Source organism: Myiozetetes cayanensis, unplaced genomic scaffold (genome assembly GCF_022539395.1).
Source record: "Myiozetetes cayanensis isolate MyiCay16 unplaced genomic scaffold, myiCay2020 scf1, whole genome shotgun sequence".
Classification (NCBI taxonomy): domain Eukaryota; kingdom Metazoa; phylum Chordata; class Aves; order Passeriformes; family Tyrannidae; genus Myiozetetes; species Myiozetetes cayanensis.
In genome coordinates, this window is record NW_026086604.1 from 141,282,599 (window position 1) to 141,301,502 (window position 18,904).

Genomic DNA, 18,904 nt, shown 5'->3' on the forward strand with positions numbered 1-18,904 from the left:
CTCATATGCCCAATCTCATCCTTCTCTGATGCTGCAGAAACCAAAACCCAACATGAGAATCGGTTCAAGTGATATTAAACACCATGAATGACTTTTTCCAAGTTCTGCAATTTCCAAGGTCTTAAACAGGCAGAGACTCAAATCCATTTAATTCACTTTCAAACAGAATGCAAGTGAACACTTTTAGTTTGTGGAAGTATAAAGTGCTGAAGCTTTAAAACTGCATGAATACAACTAATGTTGTAACTAGTATGACTTATTTCATGTATGTGCGCACATACACACATATTTATGTAAACACGATGAGCTTTTTTAAGTGCAAATTATCTTTGTCAGCATTTGCTAATGTTACTGGTTTTTCATTAGATTTCCATTTTTAACCCTGTACTAACAACCTCCCTAATGGGGTCACAGCACTTCATGTTGTCTGCAATTTCTCTAAGTCCTTAATAGGTCTCAAAATACAGAGCATTCTTCACATTTTACTGACAGAACAAATCAGACACTGAGCACGGAAGTGATTTCCCTACAGTTACACAGTGGGTTGCTGCAAGTCTGAGGACAGAAATCAAGTATTAACCCAGTGCCATAAGCCTTAGTGTGTCCTGCTGAAGAAACCATGTATTTTGCATTGTATCATCCCCAGTGGCACAAACACTGTCCAACAAAATTCTTAAATGTAAGCTACAGGTTCTGTGATTTCTCAGTCACGTTTCTGAACAGAGCAGATATATAATATAAACCAAAAAACCTTAAACCAACCCTAATCAGCTAAGAGGTTTAATCTGTCTATTTCCAGTGGCAGGGTGTGCACTAGTGAAAAAGAGCACAAGGCTCAGAATCGCCCATTTCTCAAATCATAGAATCATAGAATCATAGAATCATAGAATAGATTGGGTTGGAAAAGACCTCCAAGATCATCAAGTCCAACCCCTGATCCAACTCTAATTACTATATCATGGCACTAAGGGCCATGTCCAATCTCTTTTTAAAAACTTCCAGGGATGGTGAATCCACCACCTCTCTGGGCAGGCCGTTCCAATGCCTGATCACCCTCTCTGTAAAGAATTTCTTCCAATCTATGTTCTCAACCAGAGTGAAAGTACTGCCACCAACTAAACTATCTCCTCATTTTCTCCAGCTGTAAATTGTGAGTAATAAATCCCCAGTGCTTTTTGAAGAATACTTTAGTCAATGACAAGACTGTGCAGTCTGCAGATCCACAGGGGCTATGTTTTCCATTTTTAAAATAAAATGTTATCAGCTTTCATTGGAAAGCACTCACATGTAGGAGAATGTTTTTACTTCAAAGAGGAGAACTGCTGTTAGAAAAGTGCCCCCTCCCCCCAGGCTTTTACTCCTATCTTATTTCTTTTCAGACAGAAGGACATCAGCTAAAGGAAGGATTTGAATCAGAAAAGACACTTAATGTTCTTTAACAGTGAAATGTGAAACAGTCACAACATGGGAGAGATGCACAAAATAAGTTAAACCCCAGCCTAGATACAGAAAGCATGATGTTTGGAGTCCTAACTACTATGCCAGCCTCGTTACTGGATCAGGGAAAAAGAATATTGAAACGTCTTTGTGCGGAAGTGACACCACTAATGCAGTGAGCACAAGTCTTTTCCTGGCACTGCATCCACTGAAGCATCTGGCAGCAAAAAGTTAAAAAACAAGTCAGAGAGATAAAGCAATCCCCGATTACTGTTTTCAATAAAAGCTGATTAGCTGTACCTTGGAGACAGGGAGTTGAAGGAATACTGGTTTGTTATGCTCTAGCCCAGTCCTCCATATCAACAGACTAGGAAGTGTAACAACCTCTATATGCTGTTACTAGCCAGCCACAAGAAGTAAAGCAAATACACTCAGATGAGTGAGAAGAAGTCATGGGGACAAAGTAAAATCCCCTAAAGCAGCAAACCAGCCCTCATCAGATAGGGGGCTGGAACAAGTATTTAAAAATATAGTTTTATTGTGCTAATCCCTACTATATAAAACTAGGATCTTTCTGATGAAAAGTGGAGGTTTGGCCGTATAATCTGCATGTTATATTCAAAATCTCACCAAATGAGGCTACCTGTCTGCAGGATACAGAAGCAACTGAACTGCTGCTGAATATTATTTAGAGGTCAGTATTTTCTCCATTTATAACCTAGCAGCACCTCCTTGACATTAGCATAGAAGAATCTAGCAAATCTAGCAAAATTACAGGTTTTGTAATCAAGTTCTAAGAGCCTAGTAATGCATGTTTTCAATTATTGCAACACTACTTGGAAAGCAAATGATAAGGATCTTTAGCATTTAGTTTGTTCACTACCACCCTTAAGCAAACCTCCTTGCCATACCATCAAATGTATATGTAGGTGTGCTGACCTTCAGAAACAAGATACTACCAACACAATCTGGTAGATGACATGTGCACACACCTAATACATGTGCACATCTGTCTGACAGCAAAAGAAAAACTTTAGATGAGAATGATAGAGGATAATCGATAGATTCGTAGATTGTATATGTATGTGCATGCTCATCTGTATTTAGTACACAAAATACCAATCAGAGAAATGTGAAACAACAATTTCAAACCTATTTGGAAATGCAGATGAGCAGTAGTCACATATTTTCAAATTTAGCAACAATTAAATATCATCATATTCTTCTGTTCCTGTACCTTATTTTTGCTACCCATCCTAAAACCTTGACCACCTCTATAGACACCACAGGGACAGTCCAAGGGGTCAGCACAGCTGGAGGGGAGGACTCCAGCAGTTCTCACAGGCCATACAGCACCCAGGGGCCACACAGCCACCTGCTGCACACCCACCTGAGCCACGCTGAATGATGGGGGAGGAAACCTGGTGCGTGCCCTTCCAGACCCTCTCTCCTTCACAGCAACAAACTGCAGGAACTCCTGTAACTCATGACACTACCAACTGACAACTGCATCTTGCTACCTCCCTTTGCTAAACTGAAGTGGACCACAGGAGTACCCTTATCCACCTCTGAACCACTTACCTGCCCAATATAAAGGGGACATTAGAGAAGTACCAAAGTCTGTCAGCATATGACAAAGTCACCCTTAAGTCTTCAAAATAATTTTCTCAAACTAGACAGTGTTCATTATGTCTTTCTATTCAAAACATACATCTAATACACGTGCTTCATGGAATACCTTAAAACTCAAGAAAAAAGTCTGGTTTGACCTGAGAGGTGTGGAGGAAGCAGACTCTAAAGCCGCAATCACCATGGGAGCAAAACAGACACAGAAGTAGCCGGCACTTGCAGAGGATCAGATGGTGAACTTTTCACCTACAGCTGTCACACAGCTCGCAGCTTTTGCTTGGTGCTGTGCAAGACACAACATGAAGCTGAACCCTGTCCCAAAGAGCTTAATCTACAAGGCCACAAAACAATGCATGTAAATGGCTCACTCGGCTCCCAGAGTCCTCCTGAAGGCAACAGTGCTCTACTGAAAGGCAGCAAACAGTCTACATGAGCACAGCTGTGTTGTCACACAAATAAGAAAGCTGGACAAGGAAGGAAGGTTAATTAAGGTGGAAATTGGACACAGGTATTTAAAAAAAAAAAAAAATCATCCCAGTTTTTCTGGACTCATAAGGAATTTGCATTTTCAGCCATTGGAACTCATCAAAAGGAAAATACTGAAAAAAATCCTACAGAAGCATCTCTGTACAAGACTGAAGTAAAACATATATAGGAAATATTTTCTTTATATAAAATAAAACAGTGTAAAAAGTGTAGGTAGATGCTAATTTTAGTGGCAAACACTGTAATCTTGGTCTGATCAATTATCTCTCTCTATGCTGGATGCCTCTGCCCCTTCACGATGGGAAGGGAAGTAGCAGTCTGCTGGCAGCAGCAGATTATCTGCTGAGCAACTCGTCCAGGGATGAGTGGAGATCTGATAAATTTGAGATCTGATAAACTGAGATCTGATAAAATTGAGATCCGATAAAATGCAGCAGATCCCATTAAACTCAACTGAAAGCCTGCCATTAATTTTAAATGTTACCTACAGGTATATAAAAATGTCCTAGATTCAGGGACAGACCTAAAGGAATAATATATAAAATAGAAGAAGAGCAGCCAAGAATCTGTTTTAAGTTTTATATTGTGTTCCTGCATCTAGTGAGAAATGCCTTTTGCTTTACTTTTGGGGTATGACAGCAGTTTTATAGAAGGCCCACACATTTCTTTTAAGGTTTTTTTTTTTTTTTAATTTGAAAAGATTAGGCCACTTGGTCATACTGAAAGCGAAAATGCAAGAGATGGCTGTAACAGATTTTTTTTTTAAAATACAGCTACATGGCACAAAAACTTAAAACAGACAGGCTCAAATCTCAGGAATCCATTAGCTGTCCTTGTGGAAAGCCAGATGAAGATTTGTGCTCACAGTTGTATCTCAAGGTCTCACTCTGCAGCTCAGGTTGCCTGCTCCCACCAGATGTAGCACTATGGTGCCAATCAACTTTCATAAAACACAGGCTAAACACTATGGGTATTTGACATATATATTCCCTCCTTGCCAGAAACTGAGAGCTGGTCTGAGAGCTCAAGACAATACATACACACAGAGAAAACTAGAACCCTCTACAGTGGGGATGTGGAAGCTCACTTTTGTTTTCTAAGATACCTTTTGATATGTTTACACTTTCTGAAGTTTCAGTTATGGATTAAATTCACAAAGATAAACACAACCAAATCACCACATTATTCCTCTGTATTTATAGTCCACAAGGAGATGCAGGTATATGAACAGGCTGCATTTGATTTCCAGTGCCTTCCACATACCAACAACACACTGCACAGACCACACAGGCACTGACAGTGTTGTTGCCTCTGCAACAAAACGCTTCTCATATGATCTACAGTCCAAAATTTATGCAGTCTAAAACTCCAGAAATTACAGAGAAATGATGAATTTACTTTTCCCTCTGACATCAGTATCTGCAACATTCATTTTGAAGACACATACACTATCAAAGCAGGAAATGTCTTTAAAATTTTTTTTATCTCTCCTTTGTAGTCTAGAAATACAGCATTTCCATGAAGTCTAATTTTGTGCAGTGTTTTTATAAAACAAAAAGAATGCATAAACCTGACAGTGAAACAGTGCAATCCAGCAGTTCAATGAAAGATCTGCCTGATGTTTGTGCTGCTGCTGTTAAAAGACAGCTAAGGAGTAATCTTGTTTGTGCATGTTTTAGACACCCCAGGCACCACAGTTTCCTATATTGTTAATCACCTGGGTCATTTCTGTAGAAAGCACAGTAATGTTAACTCAGGTAATTCCCTGATTCAGTAATTTAAATTGTCACTCATACACTTCACTACACACTTTAGATTGTGTAAACCACTGTTATGACCAGGAAAAGTAAGTAACTAAGGTATCAAGCTATTCAATCCTTACCCACAAAAATCTCGCTTTCAGAACTACTACCACCTTCTGAAGGAGGAACTTAAATAAAAAGGACTCTACTCTCATTTTTCCAACCTGAAAACTTGTACATGGTGCTGTTGGTAATGTCCAGGTGTGTGCACTGAGCACGACCAGCAAACAGGAGCACTAACTGTTCAGGAGCACTGCATGCATAGGTACAACTGCTCCTGTATATGCAAGGCCACTGCTCCATCCACCTCTTTTCTTTGGATGGGCTGAAGTACATCCAAACAAGTATTACATGACTCAGAATGTAACATCCTAGATAATACCTTACAAATGAAATATTTAGTCAGCTCATACCGAGCATCTCAGTCCAAAACATGTTTAAAAAATAAACATTCAAGGGCTTTCATGATTCATTTTTTTTGAGTTTTCCATCTGATTTGATTTCAACTCTTACCTGGGTCAAAATCTTTTTCTTTCTGTTTTTGTTGTTGTTGTTGTTTGGTTTTTCATTTGTTTGTTTTTGGTTTTTTAATTTTTTTTTTTTTTTTGTGGGGGGGGGGTTTGGTTTTTTTGTTAGATTAATTTTAGTCTAGCTGAGTTTCAAAATCATCACACTGTCACACAAATGTTCACCTTATTACCATCTAGGGAACAGCACAACGGCTGGAAAAGCCATCAGGGCAGGGCTGCTGCTTTTGGTGATGATATTGTTTATATGAATGGGAATATGAAACCACAGCCTAAAATAGATGGTATGAGTAGTGCTTTGGAGATCATTCTCTCTCCACTGATTACAGAGAAAGCCTTGATGAGCACTTCAGACCAGATAACAAGCTGTTTAAATGGCCATGTCCCATCCATTTTTACCTTTTACTTCTAACAGAAAATAACATTTATTTACAGCAAAGAAACCAAACATAAGCTAGAAGGTTTACTTTCAAATATTATAAAGCTGGTATGATTCAAGTAGAAAAACCATACTGGTTGTGACATGAAAATTGGTTTACTTTTAGTAATTAGAAATAAAGTTAGCCTGTTACATATTTTTCTGAGTAAACTTACACAACTTCAATACAGATCTTAATAGAAGTATGGAGCACATGAAAATGAAAATGGGGACAGTGATTTTTCAAGTCAGTTACACTTCCACCCCTTTCCTTCTCAATAGTTCTCCTGGAGCTCATAGTTTGCATAGATTATATGAAACATTAAATGTTACAGTTTTAACAGTAACACAAAATAAGGAGAGTTTAAATGAGTGTACTCTCATCAGCAAACATCTAACAAGGAGTATGGCTGTTGTTAATAACAACGTGTTTGTGCTCTTAGTGTGAATCATTTTATTTACCAGACATACTCAGGCTCAGCCCAGAGATGACTTCACCTACTGAATCAATGAAGAACATTGACCTTTGAGATAGAAAAAGAAAACTGCTATACTAGCAACACCACTTAGGAGCATTCTCAAGAGAGGAGTTATTAGATAAGGAAAACTGATCAAGCAAAATTTGTTAGAACATTTGAGCATCTATCTACTTACTTTCTCGCAGAACAGAATGTAGGAACTAGATGTGCATGCAATAATATTTCTGATCAAAGCAAAACCACAAAAAGCTCCAGCTCACCTCAAGCTCTAGTCCTCAACAAAATAGCCTTTTAGCTAAACTCTTACACTCATAACAGTTGCCCAGCCAGCTACAGCAAGGTTGGAGGAACCTCTGACAGTCACACACTGAAGAGTTTTCTACACCAGGCACTGAAATAGTCTCATGGCAGCCAGCACTGAAAAGCAGACCCAGCAATTCAGGTAGCAACAGTCTTTATCACACGGTGGGACAGTGTCTCAATACCAAGCTGAAGGAACAATTATCCCTAAGGGATTACAAACAGCACCGTTTAATACATGTGGACTTCTTTTTATGTATTCCTTTAATCAGTTTAATTAATGCAATTAAATAGGATTGTTACACAAATCGAGGAAATAATTTATATCAACAAAAGAGCTCAATGGGAAAAAGAGTAACTAACTATTAATATACACTATAAACTCAAGATAACACTAAAACCAGATCTACTAATTTAGAAATTTTAATTCTTCTACTATTCAGAGAGAATGAAGCTAGGCTCTTTATAGATTTTTTCCAGGAAAAAAATTGCATTTTTTTCTTGTAATCCCTGTTTCCACTCTCCTTAGTCAAAAATGTCTAAAAGAAGTTCTTAAAATGGATCATATACCAGTAATATTAAAATTAACTAATATCCAAACCAGAAAGTCATTATGAACTCATAAACAAAATTGAGATTCAACAGCCTATAAACAAGTAAATAAAAGCTGCATGACAAATGTATCTACCTACAGGTAACACAGGTACAAATTCGCAAACAAAATTTTGTATCAGTTTTGATGCAAAAAAGGGTTAGAATTCCTGTATTTTCCCTCACATATGCAGTTCTCAGTGTTCTTTTTCTTACTTTATAGCACCTTACTGAGCCTTCAAAGCTATAAAAGAATTTAAACCTGAATCCATTGTTTAACCTCACTGTGAGGCCATCAGCATAAAAAATTAATGTATCAAACAAGTCAAGCGTTCTGGTGTCCAGCATATTTCTGTGCAATGTATTGATTGCCATGCTTGTAACTGCTAGTTATGCACACATAATGCAACTTTTATATATGAACAAAGTAGTACTTTTACTAAAAATTCCATTATTAGGGAGTCAAATCATCATTTTTAGACTGCTTTGTGTTTTATCAATATAATGGTTTTTAGCCAAATTGATCAAAAAATTGCTGAAAAAGCACAGAAGACTTTTTCCTCAGAATGATCTATGACTAAGGATTTACAAGATTTAAGACTCTAGACTCAGTTAATACTCTTGGTTTAACATAAAAATAGTGTTCTGAAAACAGAAAAAAACCCACATTGGTTTGCAGCTAAAAGAAGCAACTAAGTTTATCATGGGAAAAAGAGAAGGAAAGTAAAAGAAATTAAAAAGGTGATTGACTTAGTACAGTCAGACAGCAAAAAGTACCTTATCCCTGACTATAACAGAAAATACACAAGCAGGTATTGAAAACTAAGGAATTTCTACCCTGTCACCATCTTGTGATATGTTCTGTGCTTGTTTTCTTGTGAACACTCAGTAGACAGGCTGCCCCTGGAAGCAGCTTTATGGACTGCTGAGGAAGTAGTATCTTGCCTTTTATTGTATCACCTTGTGCTTCACACTTCTGCTTACCCTTGCATAAATAGGAACTGCTATTACACTGCATGGCATGGAATAAAACTTCACTGTACTGTTCTTTCTCAACCTTTCCCAAATAAAAAGGAAATTGTGAACTTCCTGAGCACCTCCTCCAATACTGACCTGTTCCCCACAACACAACTGACCAGGGTTCCACTAACACAGTTTGCTTCACATACTCACATTTAAACATACATGAGAATGATGCACAGATGTGGAAAAGGACACAATAACACTGGTTAAAAGTGAACTCAAGCAATCGCTGCGTTTTCCTGCATAACAGGGGAATGTTCTATTTCAAGCAGTTGCTTCCAGATAGACCCGCTCTCCGACAACAAAAAGATAGATATTTTAGGGGAATGGCTTGACAAAGGATAAGAAACCAACAAAGCCAAAAAATTTCTGAGCTTTTATTTTGGTCAAAGAAATATCAGGTGCTACAATAGTTCCTTCTGTTCTTGTGAAGTTAAACAACAGGATTATCTAGTTATAAATCCAGTGTCATCTGCTCTTCTAATCTTTCCTATGGCTTACTATTTTTGTTTATGTGAGACTATTTAGTTGCAACATGCAAAATACTAGGAAGATTTAAATTTTCATCAAATAGTACCAATTTTTTTTCTAACAAGTTTCCAAGCTTCAAATAAACAATATTGTAAGAAACTTATTTCAACCTTTTTTCTTTCCACTGTATCACATATTCTTATTTATAGACCTACATGATTATTCCCCACCAGTTCAAATTGCTCATTTTCTTATTTATACTCTCTTGTCATTATTCTCTACCTGAGAATAAATTGCTCATTCTCAACTTTGCTTTAATCAGTAATTCTAGAAATTGTTTTCTGTTAAAGTAGAGAGCCTAGAAAGAGAACAGCAAAAGAATTAAGGAACAAAAACAGATACATGAACTTCAACTAGTCTGAGACATTGACTAGAGAAATTTCAGGGTGCTATTTGGAGGAGAAACCCCCCTCCTAGGCCTAAATGTCAAACTGAGAGCGTTGCATACTCAATCTACAACTGCAGGCGAGTCCTTCTCAACTGTGGGACCAGAAAATCTCATCATTTCACAGTAATCTTTCATACTGAGTAATTCTCTTCTGGCATGCTATCCCATCAATGCTGATTAATGTCAGTCTGCACAGAGTTAACAAGGGACTGACAGAGTCTACCCTGTAGTGGCTTGGGATCTGCTCATTTCTGTTAGATGTTCTGACTTACCTGCACCTACATTAAATTACAATATAGCAAAAATCAGTGCATGGAACAAATATGGGGAAAATGTCTATGACCATTTAGGGACCTGATACTGGAACATCCTATCTGCATGACAATTAAAAAGGATGAGAGTCTTTGTATCTATTAATGAAAATATTTTCTTGTATCACCAATGTGGTAAAACTTCAATGTGGTAAAAGCTTTCTGATTGATGAAACAGATAGTTTCAGTATTGCTTTATTTGAAAACAACACAAAGCAGCCAATTACAGCATTACCAGTTTTATCCTAGCTAATGGTCTATCCATCAGCATCACCCCCCTCCAAAGTTGTGATACCTCTACCCTGTATATTATGGCCACCCTTGGTTTCAGTCCTAAACTAACTCATTCTCAGGCTCCGTTCTGGAGAAAGCCAACTTCTTCCTCCTGGGAAAGAGGCAAAGCATGGCCAAGGGGTTAGCTTCCAGAGAACACATATGTAAACCACGCCAAGGCTGGCTCCTGCTGCCAAGGGCACTCCAACAGTGTTCCAGCACGCTATGTGTCCTCAGATGCCTTCACATCATGCCCAACGGCAAACTATCATGTCTCTATCTCAAGGTTTCAAGAATAGCAATGCTGTGGGCTGTATTATTTTTGGCCCTGAGAACTAAGGAACCACACACACATATAAAACAAACAAACAACATGTCAGGGCCAGAGAAACACACTGTGAGCCAAAGGCAGTGCGGTGTAGTCCCAGCGTATCTTCTCCAGAGGGTGCCAGGGCATTCCCTGTCACAGTACACAAAGACAGTTTAGACACAGCCTTTATAAGAGACAGAGAGAGAAGCTAATCAGCTAAATTAATCATGAAACACACCAAAGGGAGAGAGAAGAAGTCATGAGGAAGGAAATACAGAAGAAAAGAATTACGTTTTGGTTCTTCACGTTAATCTTCATGGAATAGCTCAGAAACCAGAATAATTATCTATTTACAATGAAAAAATCTTGAAAGTGGTCCATAATAGTTCTAGAATACCATATTTGCCAACTGGGTATTTTAATAACATTGACTTAATAGATAATGAACTATGAACTAATCATAAAGGTTATGAAATGTTCATGTATTGCCACTGAGGAAACCCAATACCTTGAGAGAAAAGGGGTAAATATTTAATTAATAGTTAATTAAATCTTAAGAGTCCAATTACCTGTAAGGGAATTATAAAGAAAACACTACAAAAGAAACTGGAAGATTGGAATAGCCAAACAAAGAGAACTTTAAAAATGTATCTGTACAGAAATACTTCCCAATCTGCTATGCAACTGAACGTCAATAATTTATCCTACTCATTTAAATATGTATGCCTTTTTTCCAGTGTATTTTAAAGCATTTTATTCCATAGAATCAATTTTTGACAGTACCCCAAATCCAAAACAGATGGAATATAATGAGGAAAAAACAGAAAGTCAAAGCATATTTATAAATTTTAACACACTTTTAGGGATGAACAATTTGTCAAGTCATGCTTTTGACAGAGAATTCACAGGATATGGGAAGCCATTTCGTCACTAGTGCCCACAGCATAACTAAGACCAATAATACTCATCTAAATAATTGATATACTGAGGACAAATTATCCCAATATCAAGTCTGGACAGAAAAAGAAGTAATATTTCTTGATAAATACCTCTTTGAAATATAATCTTATTATTAAGAAATGTCATAGTTTAGAAATATTAGGGTTTTTTTGTAGTCAAATTTTAAGCTACTGTAATTGACTTGAGATGACTCTATGACAATATGTCAGGTGAAAATATTTATTTTCTACACCTTTACAGAAATTCTAACACTGCCTTCAAATGAGCTTTAACATTAAATAAGAATGCATTGAATATACTGAAGCTTATGTACAAAGATAGGAACTTAAATATATATTTTAAGTTCTCTTCCAAAGGTAGTTTGCACTTTCAGTACTAAGTCCTTTAAATTCACTACACTCTTTCTTCTCATTATTACTGGTTTTCAGTCCTTCATTTTGTCTTCAAGCTACTGATGAATGCTTCTCTCCAACCCTCAGAAAGAGCAATGTACCCCTACAGAGAAACACTAAAAATGCAGAATCCCTTCAATACAATGATTTTGTTGATTTTTTTTTTTTTTTTTTTTGAGACATTGAACTTCTGCAGTGTGGTCTCTTCCCTACCAATGCTTTTATTTAAGTATTTATATAATAGTCCAATTAATAGTGTCATATTCTTGCCATTTTCACACCCACATATTTTTAATCCTTTAACACATAGACACCTTTTTTGTGTTTCTTAATACTTCTCTACATGCAATGACTTTTCCAAAAAAATTGCCAACAGTTCAGTAAGCTTAATAACTAATTTATTAAAGGCTCTAACTTATGTATTCAAATTTTCCAAGTGACTCTTCCCCTGATATGACAGTTATCAATCACTTTTAATTATGCATTTTTCTGTTCTTGCCTTTGCCCCTCAATAATTTAAAAAGCAAAGCATACTTAATTTAGTCTACTTTTAATTAAAGGGCCTCTTTCCTTATAGGTTTTTCCTTATAATATTAGAAGTACCTTCTAGTGCTCTTGGCTCCTCCTACACTATCCTCCTACTCTTATGTTCTCTACAGAAAATGCATGCCTAGTTCTGTGGATTTTTCTTGCATACTTTCCATTGCCAGCATCTTTTGGAAGTCTTTCTTTACTCTAGATATTTTCTAACAATTGTACTTAAAGTATACAGGTTACATTTTCTGAATTTCCATATTTTAATGTGTTATATAAATGTGCCTTTTTAAAAATTTACATATTGAGCTGAAACAGTTTGTAGTCTATAAACAGTGACTCCTCTTTTTATATCACCAACATTTCCTCCCTGGTCATAAAAAGTAAATGTTCCTTGACATTAATGTCTTCTACTAGGCACCAGAAGACTAAGAGAAACAAGAAGTAAATGAAATAAACAGGAACATATTAAGAAGAGGGAGTCAACTATGCTGAACTCCATATTAGGAGAAAGGCCAACAAATAGATTTGCTTAAACAGAGCAAACCATCTGATGAAGAAAGCAGCAATTCTTCAGAGCAATTCTCCTTTGAAGGTGTTTGGACTAACAGGTCACAAAATATACAGGACATGTTTGTTGTCTCCGTCAACAAACAAATGCTCAAACTACACAAAAAGAAAATCCAATCAAAATCAAATAATGAATCATCTTTTCAATGTGAGATGTTCTCTGAAAGTACCCATTTGTCATCCACTACATAACACAGTAGGAAGACTGTTGTTTACCTTAAACATGAATTTATTTAAAAAAAGTTATCTTGCTGCTTTTCTTTATCCTTCCTCAGGAAGATGACTTGCTTCCATAAATGTATTGTAATTATTACTTGCAATTACTTGTAATATGAAAAGCCACTCTTTCATTCAATCTCAAATGGTATTAACACTTCTAAAAAATGTTACTAATCCAAGTATTAGAATCTTCCATTTAGCTCCAACTATGTCCATATGCTCATAATTTTGACCACTGCTTGGTTTTGAACTTTCTTATTATTCATTATTTCTGCCTATGTGCCCAGACAATGATTGATCTTTCAAGGATTTGCAGTTGACCTGACCAAATAATTTTTGAGCCTGGAAGAATACATCAGCTGCTCAGTTTTCATCAGAAGAGATATTCTGATGTCCAGTTAATTTCAGAACTTTATTCTGAATATTACATCTTATGCACACTCATTTACTACGTCATCTATGTTTCTCATCAATGAATAGTACTGTACAGAAACTCAAAGGTCTTTATCTTTTCCTTGTCAAAAATTATTTCCTTAAAATATCATACAATAAAAACTAGATCTGTGTTCATCACTGTTGTCACTGATGTGCATGTGGAGCATTTACAATGTCCAAGCACTTTTTAGATTGCTCTTCACTGCTGACATACTAAGGTTGCTTGCATTTCTGTTTAGTCAATTATTTTTCTCCTGAAATGAGTCATACAATCTGGATCGAGACTAAAAAATCAAACTACCCATCAGTTACCAAGAGCAGTACTTCTTTTTCTAGTATCTAATTACTTGTTTTCTCAACCTTGTTTGTAATGATTTGTCTGACCCAACTTTACCCAGCTAAATGTTATTCGCACTATCTTAAACTAGGTATCTCTCATAAGAGTGGGATGAATTCCCAGCTAGACATGCCTGTCTCCCTTTATTACATCTAAAAAGAGCACAAACAGCTAACAAACTCAGCTAATATATAGCCTGGAGCAAGTAATTTGAAATGTTAAAATGGAAAGTGTATAGCATTAGTTTACCCACTTGTCTCCTTGGAGATGTGATGAAAATATATGTATGATTTAACGCATTATGAAACTGCAGTACAACTTCAAAAATGAAATTCCCTAAAATGCAATCTCCTTCTCAAGCCCTCTTGGAACTCCTTGTCCATGGGAAGGTGCTTTTCAGTTTAATGGTGCATTTTTCTTGTTGTAGAAGCCAGGCACACAATAATTCATTTGGAACATCACCTTTTTCCTTTCTCCTGTTCATTGTTCACTATGTTTGGAGAACCTGAACTGTTACGCTTCTTCTATTTATGAAGCCAGGTTTGCCTGTCACTTCCATCCCAGAGCTTCCAAACTCTGTCAGTGGACCCTGTCATGGACCCTGTTACAATGATTTTCACTTTGTTAGTCACCTGCATTGTTTATAACTCACCCCTTTAGTGGTCTCTGGCCTCATTATCAGTTCACATTGGTTCTGGCAACTGAAGAGTTGCCAACTGGTTACTTTTGCTCTTTTAAATTATTCACATTGATTACTTTGACAAATGTGACGTACATGTTGGCCTGGAAATGCAGACAAAGCAGAGAGAGGCACAAAACCTCCCTCAGTTTTTATTAGAGTGGTTGCTACAAGTTATATTGTAGACCTTTTTACACACTGGAAACTCCACAGAACAAAGAATATGTATTTCTTTGTGTATACAGCACCTAATACACCTTGAGGAATATTTTAATAGTATTAATCACAGTTGGTAATTTTGCCATGTCTTCTTTAATAGCAGCTTATGTACATCTCGGCAAATACGGCTTATTTACTTGAGCAACCTGACACTTCAGGTTTTTCTTCACCTTCTAGAAAAGAGCTCTCCACTGGCCTATCACACTTTCCTAAAGAAATAGATTATTTACAGATTTTATTGCCCTTCTGTCCTTAACTGTTATATCCAGTTCTGGTATTTTTAACCAAGCTATCAAGTGATTACAACTCTGAAATTCTAAATGCAGTTAAAGCACCATAAATGTTACATATTTCTTAAAGATGCTTATGCAAAACAAATATAGGGTAAGATCTCAATTCAATGTATTAAACCTTACTTTAGGATCTTCAGGTGCTCAGTTCAGTAAGTCTGGTTTTTTAATAATTAAATAATTAGTAACACAGAAGTACACATCACTGTTTCACAGTCTTTCACTATGTTTAGTATTTCTGTTTCTAAGGGCTTTTTACAGCATCAGCCTTCCCCCTCATCAAGACTTTTTTGTGGAACAGGTCACTTACTTTGTAATACGGTCAATGTTAGCAATTTGCTTCTGGTTCCGGATAATTTCTATAGCTGCCCAAAGATGCTGGATAGCCTTTGTGTCTGCCTGTCGTCTCTTCGTTAAGCGTGCCATGACCTGTTTACTTGGTCAGCTGCAGCCAATAAATAAATAAAAAAAAAACAACAACAAAACAACAAAAAGTTAATCACGAGTTATGAAATAGATTACATGATGATTATATTGCAATAAATATGATTACAAGGAAAAATATATTGTCATATAGCAATTCAAATTTGTATATAAGAGCATGTTTCCCTGTGTTTAAAGAGCAGTAAAAAAACCCTTAAAAAGGGTGACCGGTGCTTGACTACATCACATAGTGTAAGTATGAACTCTGACAAAGAGAAAAAGCTGGACCCACAGCTTAGCACACAACGCAGTTCTCACGGTATTACTTTCATATTTGTATAATTTACAGCTATTTAAAAAAATCCATTCTATGAGCAGAAACTAGAAGTATATTTTCATGGATGACAAACATTTAAAAAAATATTTTGGAACAATTCCATTTTCTGTAACATGCTAAAACCCAACAGGACCAAAGTGCTTCTGATGGCATTTACCCATCTAACCAACCCTGAACAGGAACATAATGAGCATCTGGCTTTGTTTACAAATTTTCCAAAAGCTCGAGGCAATGAGTACAGATAAGCCATAAATCGCCTACAGCTCTACTACAGGCACTGAATCCCTTTTTAAAAGCTTAACGATGCATTTTGATCACTAAATAACTTTCTTCCAGTGCCACCACTTTCTCAATGAAAAAAAATGACTGATTTACGAGTGCTACCAAGGTCTATAATTTATTTTAGAGCTCTGTCCTCGGAATGAACTCTGTGGTATGCACACGGATATTTGTAGCTAGCAGAATATTAACTTCAGTAACCTAAAATAATATGAAAAATGCAAAAACATTTCACCATCTGTGCAATGTTAAAGATGGGAATTTAAGTATTAAAAGTGTCCCTGCTCTCAAATTCAGAAAAATGAAACAGATTTGAGTATTCCATCAGTTGTAGAAATGTAACTTCCAAGTCAATGGGACCTACAGGCACTTGTCAAAGAGGGTTGTCAAGTTTTAGATCTGATATTAGCTCAGTAAAGCTCACTCACTCTACAGGTGTAATGAAATGAATGGCAACATTCAATTATTAAGGATAAGAAATTATTTAACAGCATTATACTTCATGTTACGTAGTCCATTTAAAGAAAAAAAATAAGGAAAAAAAAAAAGATGGTGTGAAGTGGTATGTAAATGTTCAGGTCCATGAGGCACCTCTGGCTGCAGGAGATAGCAGGGAAGGGCAGAGCAGAGCAGCACACAAGAAGATGTGGGCTGGTAACACATCGATCCCACACTTCTGCTTTAGAAATCTCTTTCTGCTGAGACTTAAAGCAAGGACAACTGGCTGGATCTCCCAGGAAAAAAAAAAAAAAGGCCAAGTATACACTTTTGAGGGAAGGATAAGAGGAAATGTGACAGACATACAGCTAAGAGTGACAGCAGTAGATAGCATCGCCTGAGAATGATTCAGAGAAAGAAAGTCTCTATTGGGAATAGTGGGAGCAGACACTCCATCCCTGTGAGATCCTCTGCCTTCATTTCACAGAACACAAACTTTTACAAGTAAAAAAACTACTCCTAGTTTGTAAGAGAAACATATAATTATTTGTAGAATTTAATTTTTAAGGGAAATAGACCTGTAAAATACAAAAATACATGTAAACGGACAATCTTTACAGCCCTATTATCTTAGCATAAAACTTCTTTCCTAACACAGAACTGACTGAAAGTGGGATCATTCTTTTTATCCCAGCTCTCTACAAACTCTCTGCTATAAAAGCTGTCAGACGATACGGCAGCCAACAAGCTGGACACGGGATCTCCTGCACAGCATCACATCCACATACGAGGACTGAGGAGGAAACACTCGCCCTTCTTGACCCTGATATCAGCGTGAAACAACAGGCCAGTTCTCAGTTTATTCTGCAATAAGCGAAGCAGGTCGTGTTATCCCAACTCCTTTAAAAATAGCCGTTATTTTTGGCAGCCCGGCATATGGCAGCCCGCGAGAGCTCCGCGCTCGGCGCGCCTGGCAAAGGGCACGAGGGGCTTCTCTCTCACACCCCCGCAACGCCTGAGCCCCGGAGCCTCGGCACAGGGCAGGGTCCCACCTGCCACCTCTGCACGGCCCCATCACCCCACTGTGCAGCCAAGGAAAGGCTGCACCTTTGGAGACAGGGGATTCCCCCCTTGTGCATCCAGGGTGGGAGAAGGCCGTGTCCGAGGCAGGGAAAGGGAGAGTAAGGAGTCCTGTAATCATGAGTTCCTGAAGCCCTGTGGCTGCACAGTGGCACCTCAGATGGCTGCCGGTGGTCACAGGGAGGCCTCTCCCTGCGAAGGCCCTACGGGCTCCCTGTTTCCTTTGGAATGTGCTTTTGGAACAAATTCCCCAAGCAGCCCCCTGTCCCAACTCTAAAGTGCTTTGTTGGCCCGAAGCACACACATGCCATGCCCTGTGCCATGGCCTGCTCCAACCCTCAGTACCCACATGCACCTCTCAGGCTCTGAGCACTGCAGGGAGGTCACGCCACTGGACCAGGAGTTACCCCAAAACACAACTGGTGTGGGTGGTCCCCCAAATGGTTCCCTCCTGGCTGGCTCCCTGCTGCACATGCTCTTCTCCTTCGTTTGTCTGGAAATAATAGCGGTAAGGAGTCTGACACACGGGACACAGCAACCACATCTGTTCTGTTCTTTCTTTTTTCTTTTCCTTTGTAAGATACAATCATTTTAGCAGGTGTTCCACTTTCAAAGAATATAATTTTTATTTTCATAACTCTGGTTTACTATTTAAGGGCACTTTTGCTAAATTCAAGAGTTGACACTCCACTACTGAAATAGAAGTTCTTACACACCATACTGCCAAAAATACAAAAATGTTTTTTTCCAAAAGCCCAGACTACTTTAGTGTTATTTTAATCTTTTAATTGCATGGTATAGAAAAAATATAGTGTTTTTGCATTACAGAAAAAGATTAAAAGATTGTGGCATATTTCTTGCTGTTCATTGCAGTCACTCTTCCTCCATGGTAAGACTAACCACAATAGTCTTCTCCCTGCACTCATGAAAAAACTTTAAGCAGACTTCTGAATTACTACAAAATCTATTACAAAATCTTAAAAATAACTTGTATCAGACTGTTAATAGTTCATACAATGCTTTGGGGTGCTACTTCCAAGTAACAGAAAATGTTCCCAGTGCTTCCACACGCAAAACCTATTCATCCAAATAACAGTTTAGAGTTTAACAGGACACACTTTAGATTCTTGAGTCTATATTTATCATTTCTGATTATTTGCTTATGTGTGGGTTCACATAAGCATAAACATGCAATGCATGTGAGTAT

General features: G+C 37.5%; 1 protein-coding gene across 5 annotated transcripts in view; it reads right to left on the bottom strand.

The window, feature by feature from the left end:
- Positions 1–18,904, bottom strand: part of ZMYND11 (zinc finger MYND-type containing 11) — a 106,014-nt gene that overhangs the window by 45,603 nt on the left and 41,507 nt on the right. For all 5 annotated transcript variants that reach the window (XM_050310563.1, XM_050310596.1, XM_050310589.1 and 2 more), the window contains exon 2: positions 15,451–15,585. In XM_050310563.1, the coding sequence (XP_050166520.1) occupies positions 15,451–15,566 (116 nt within the window). In that variant the 5' untranslated portion in view covers positions 15,567–15,585. The remainder of the gene's footprint in view (positions 1–15,450; positions 15,586–18,904) is intronic.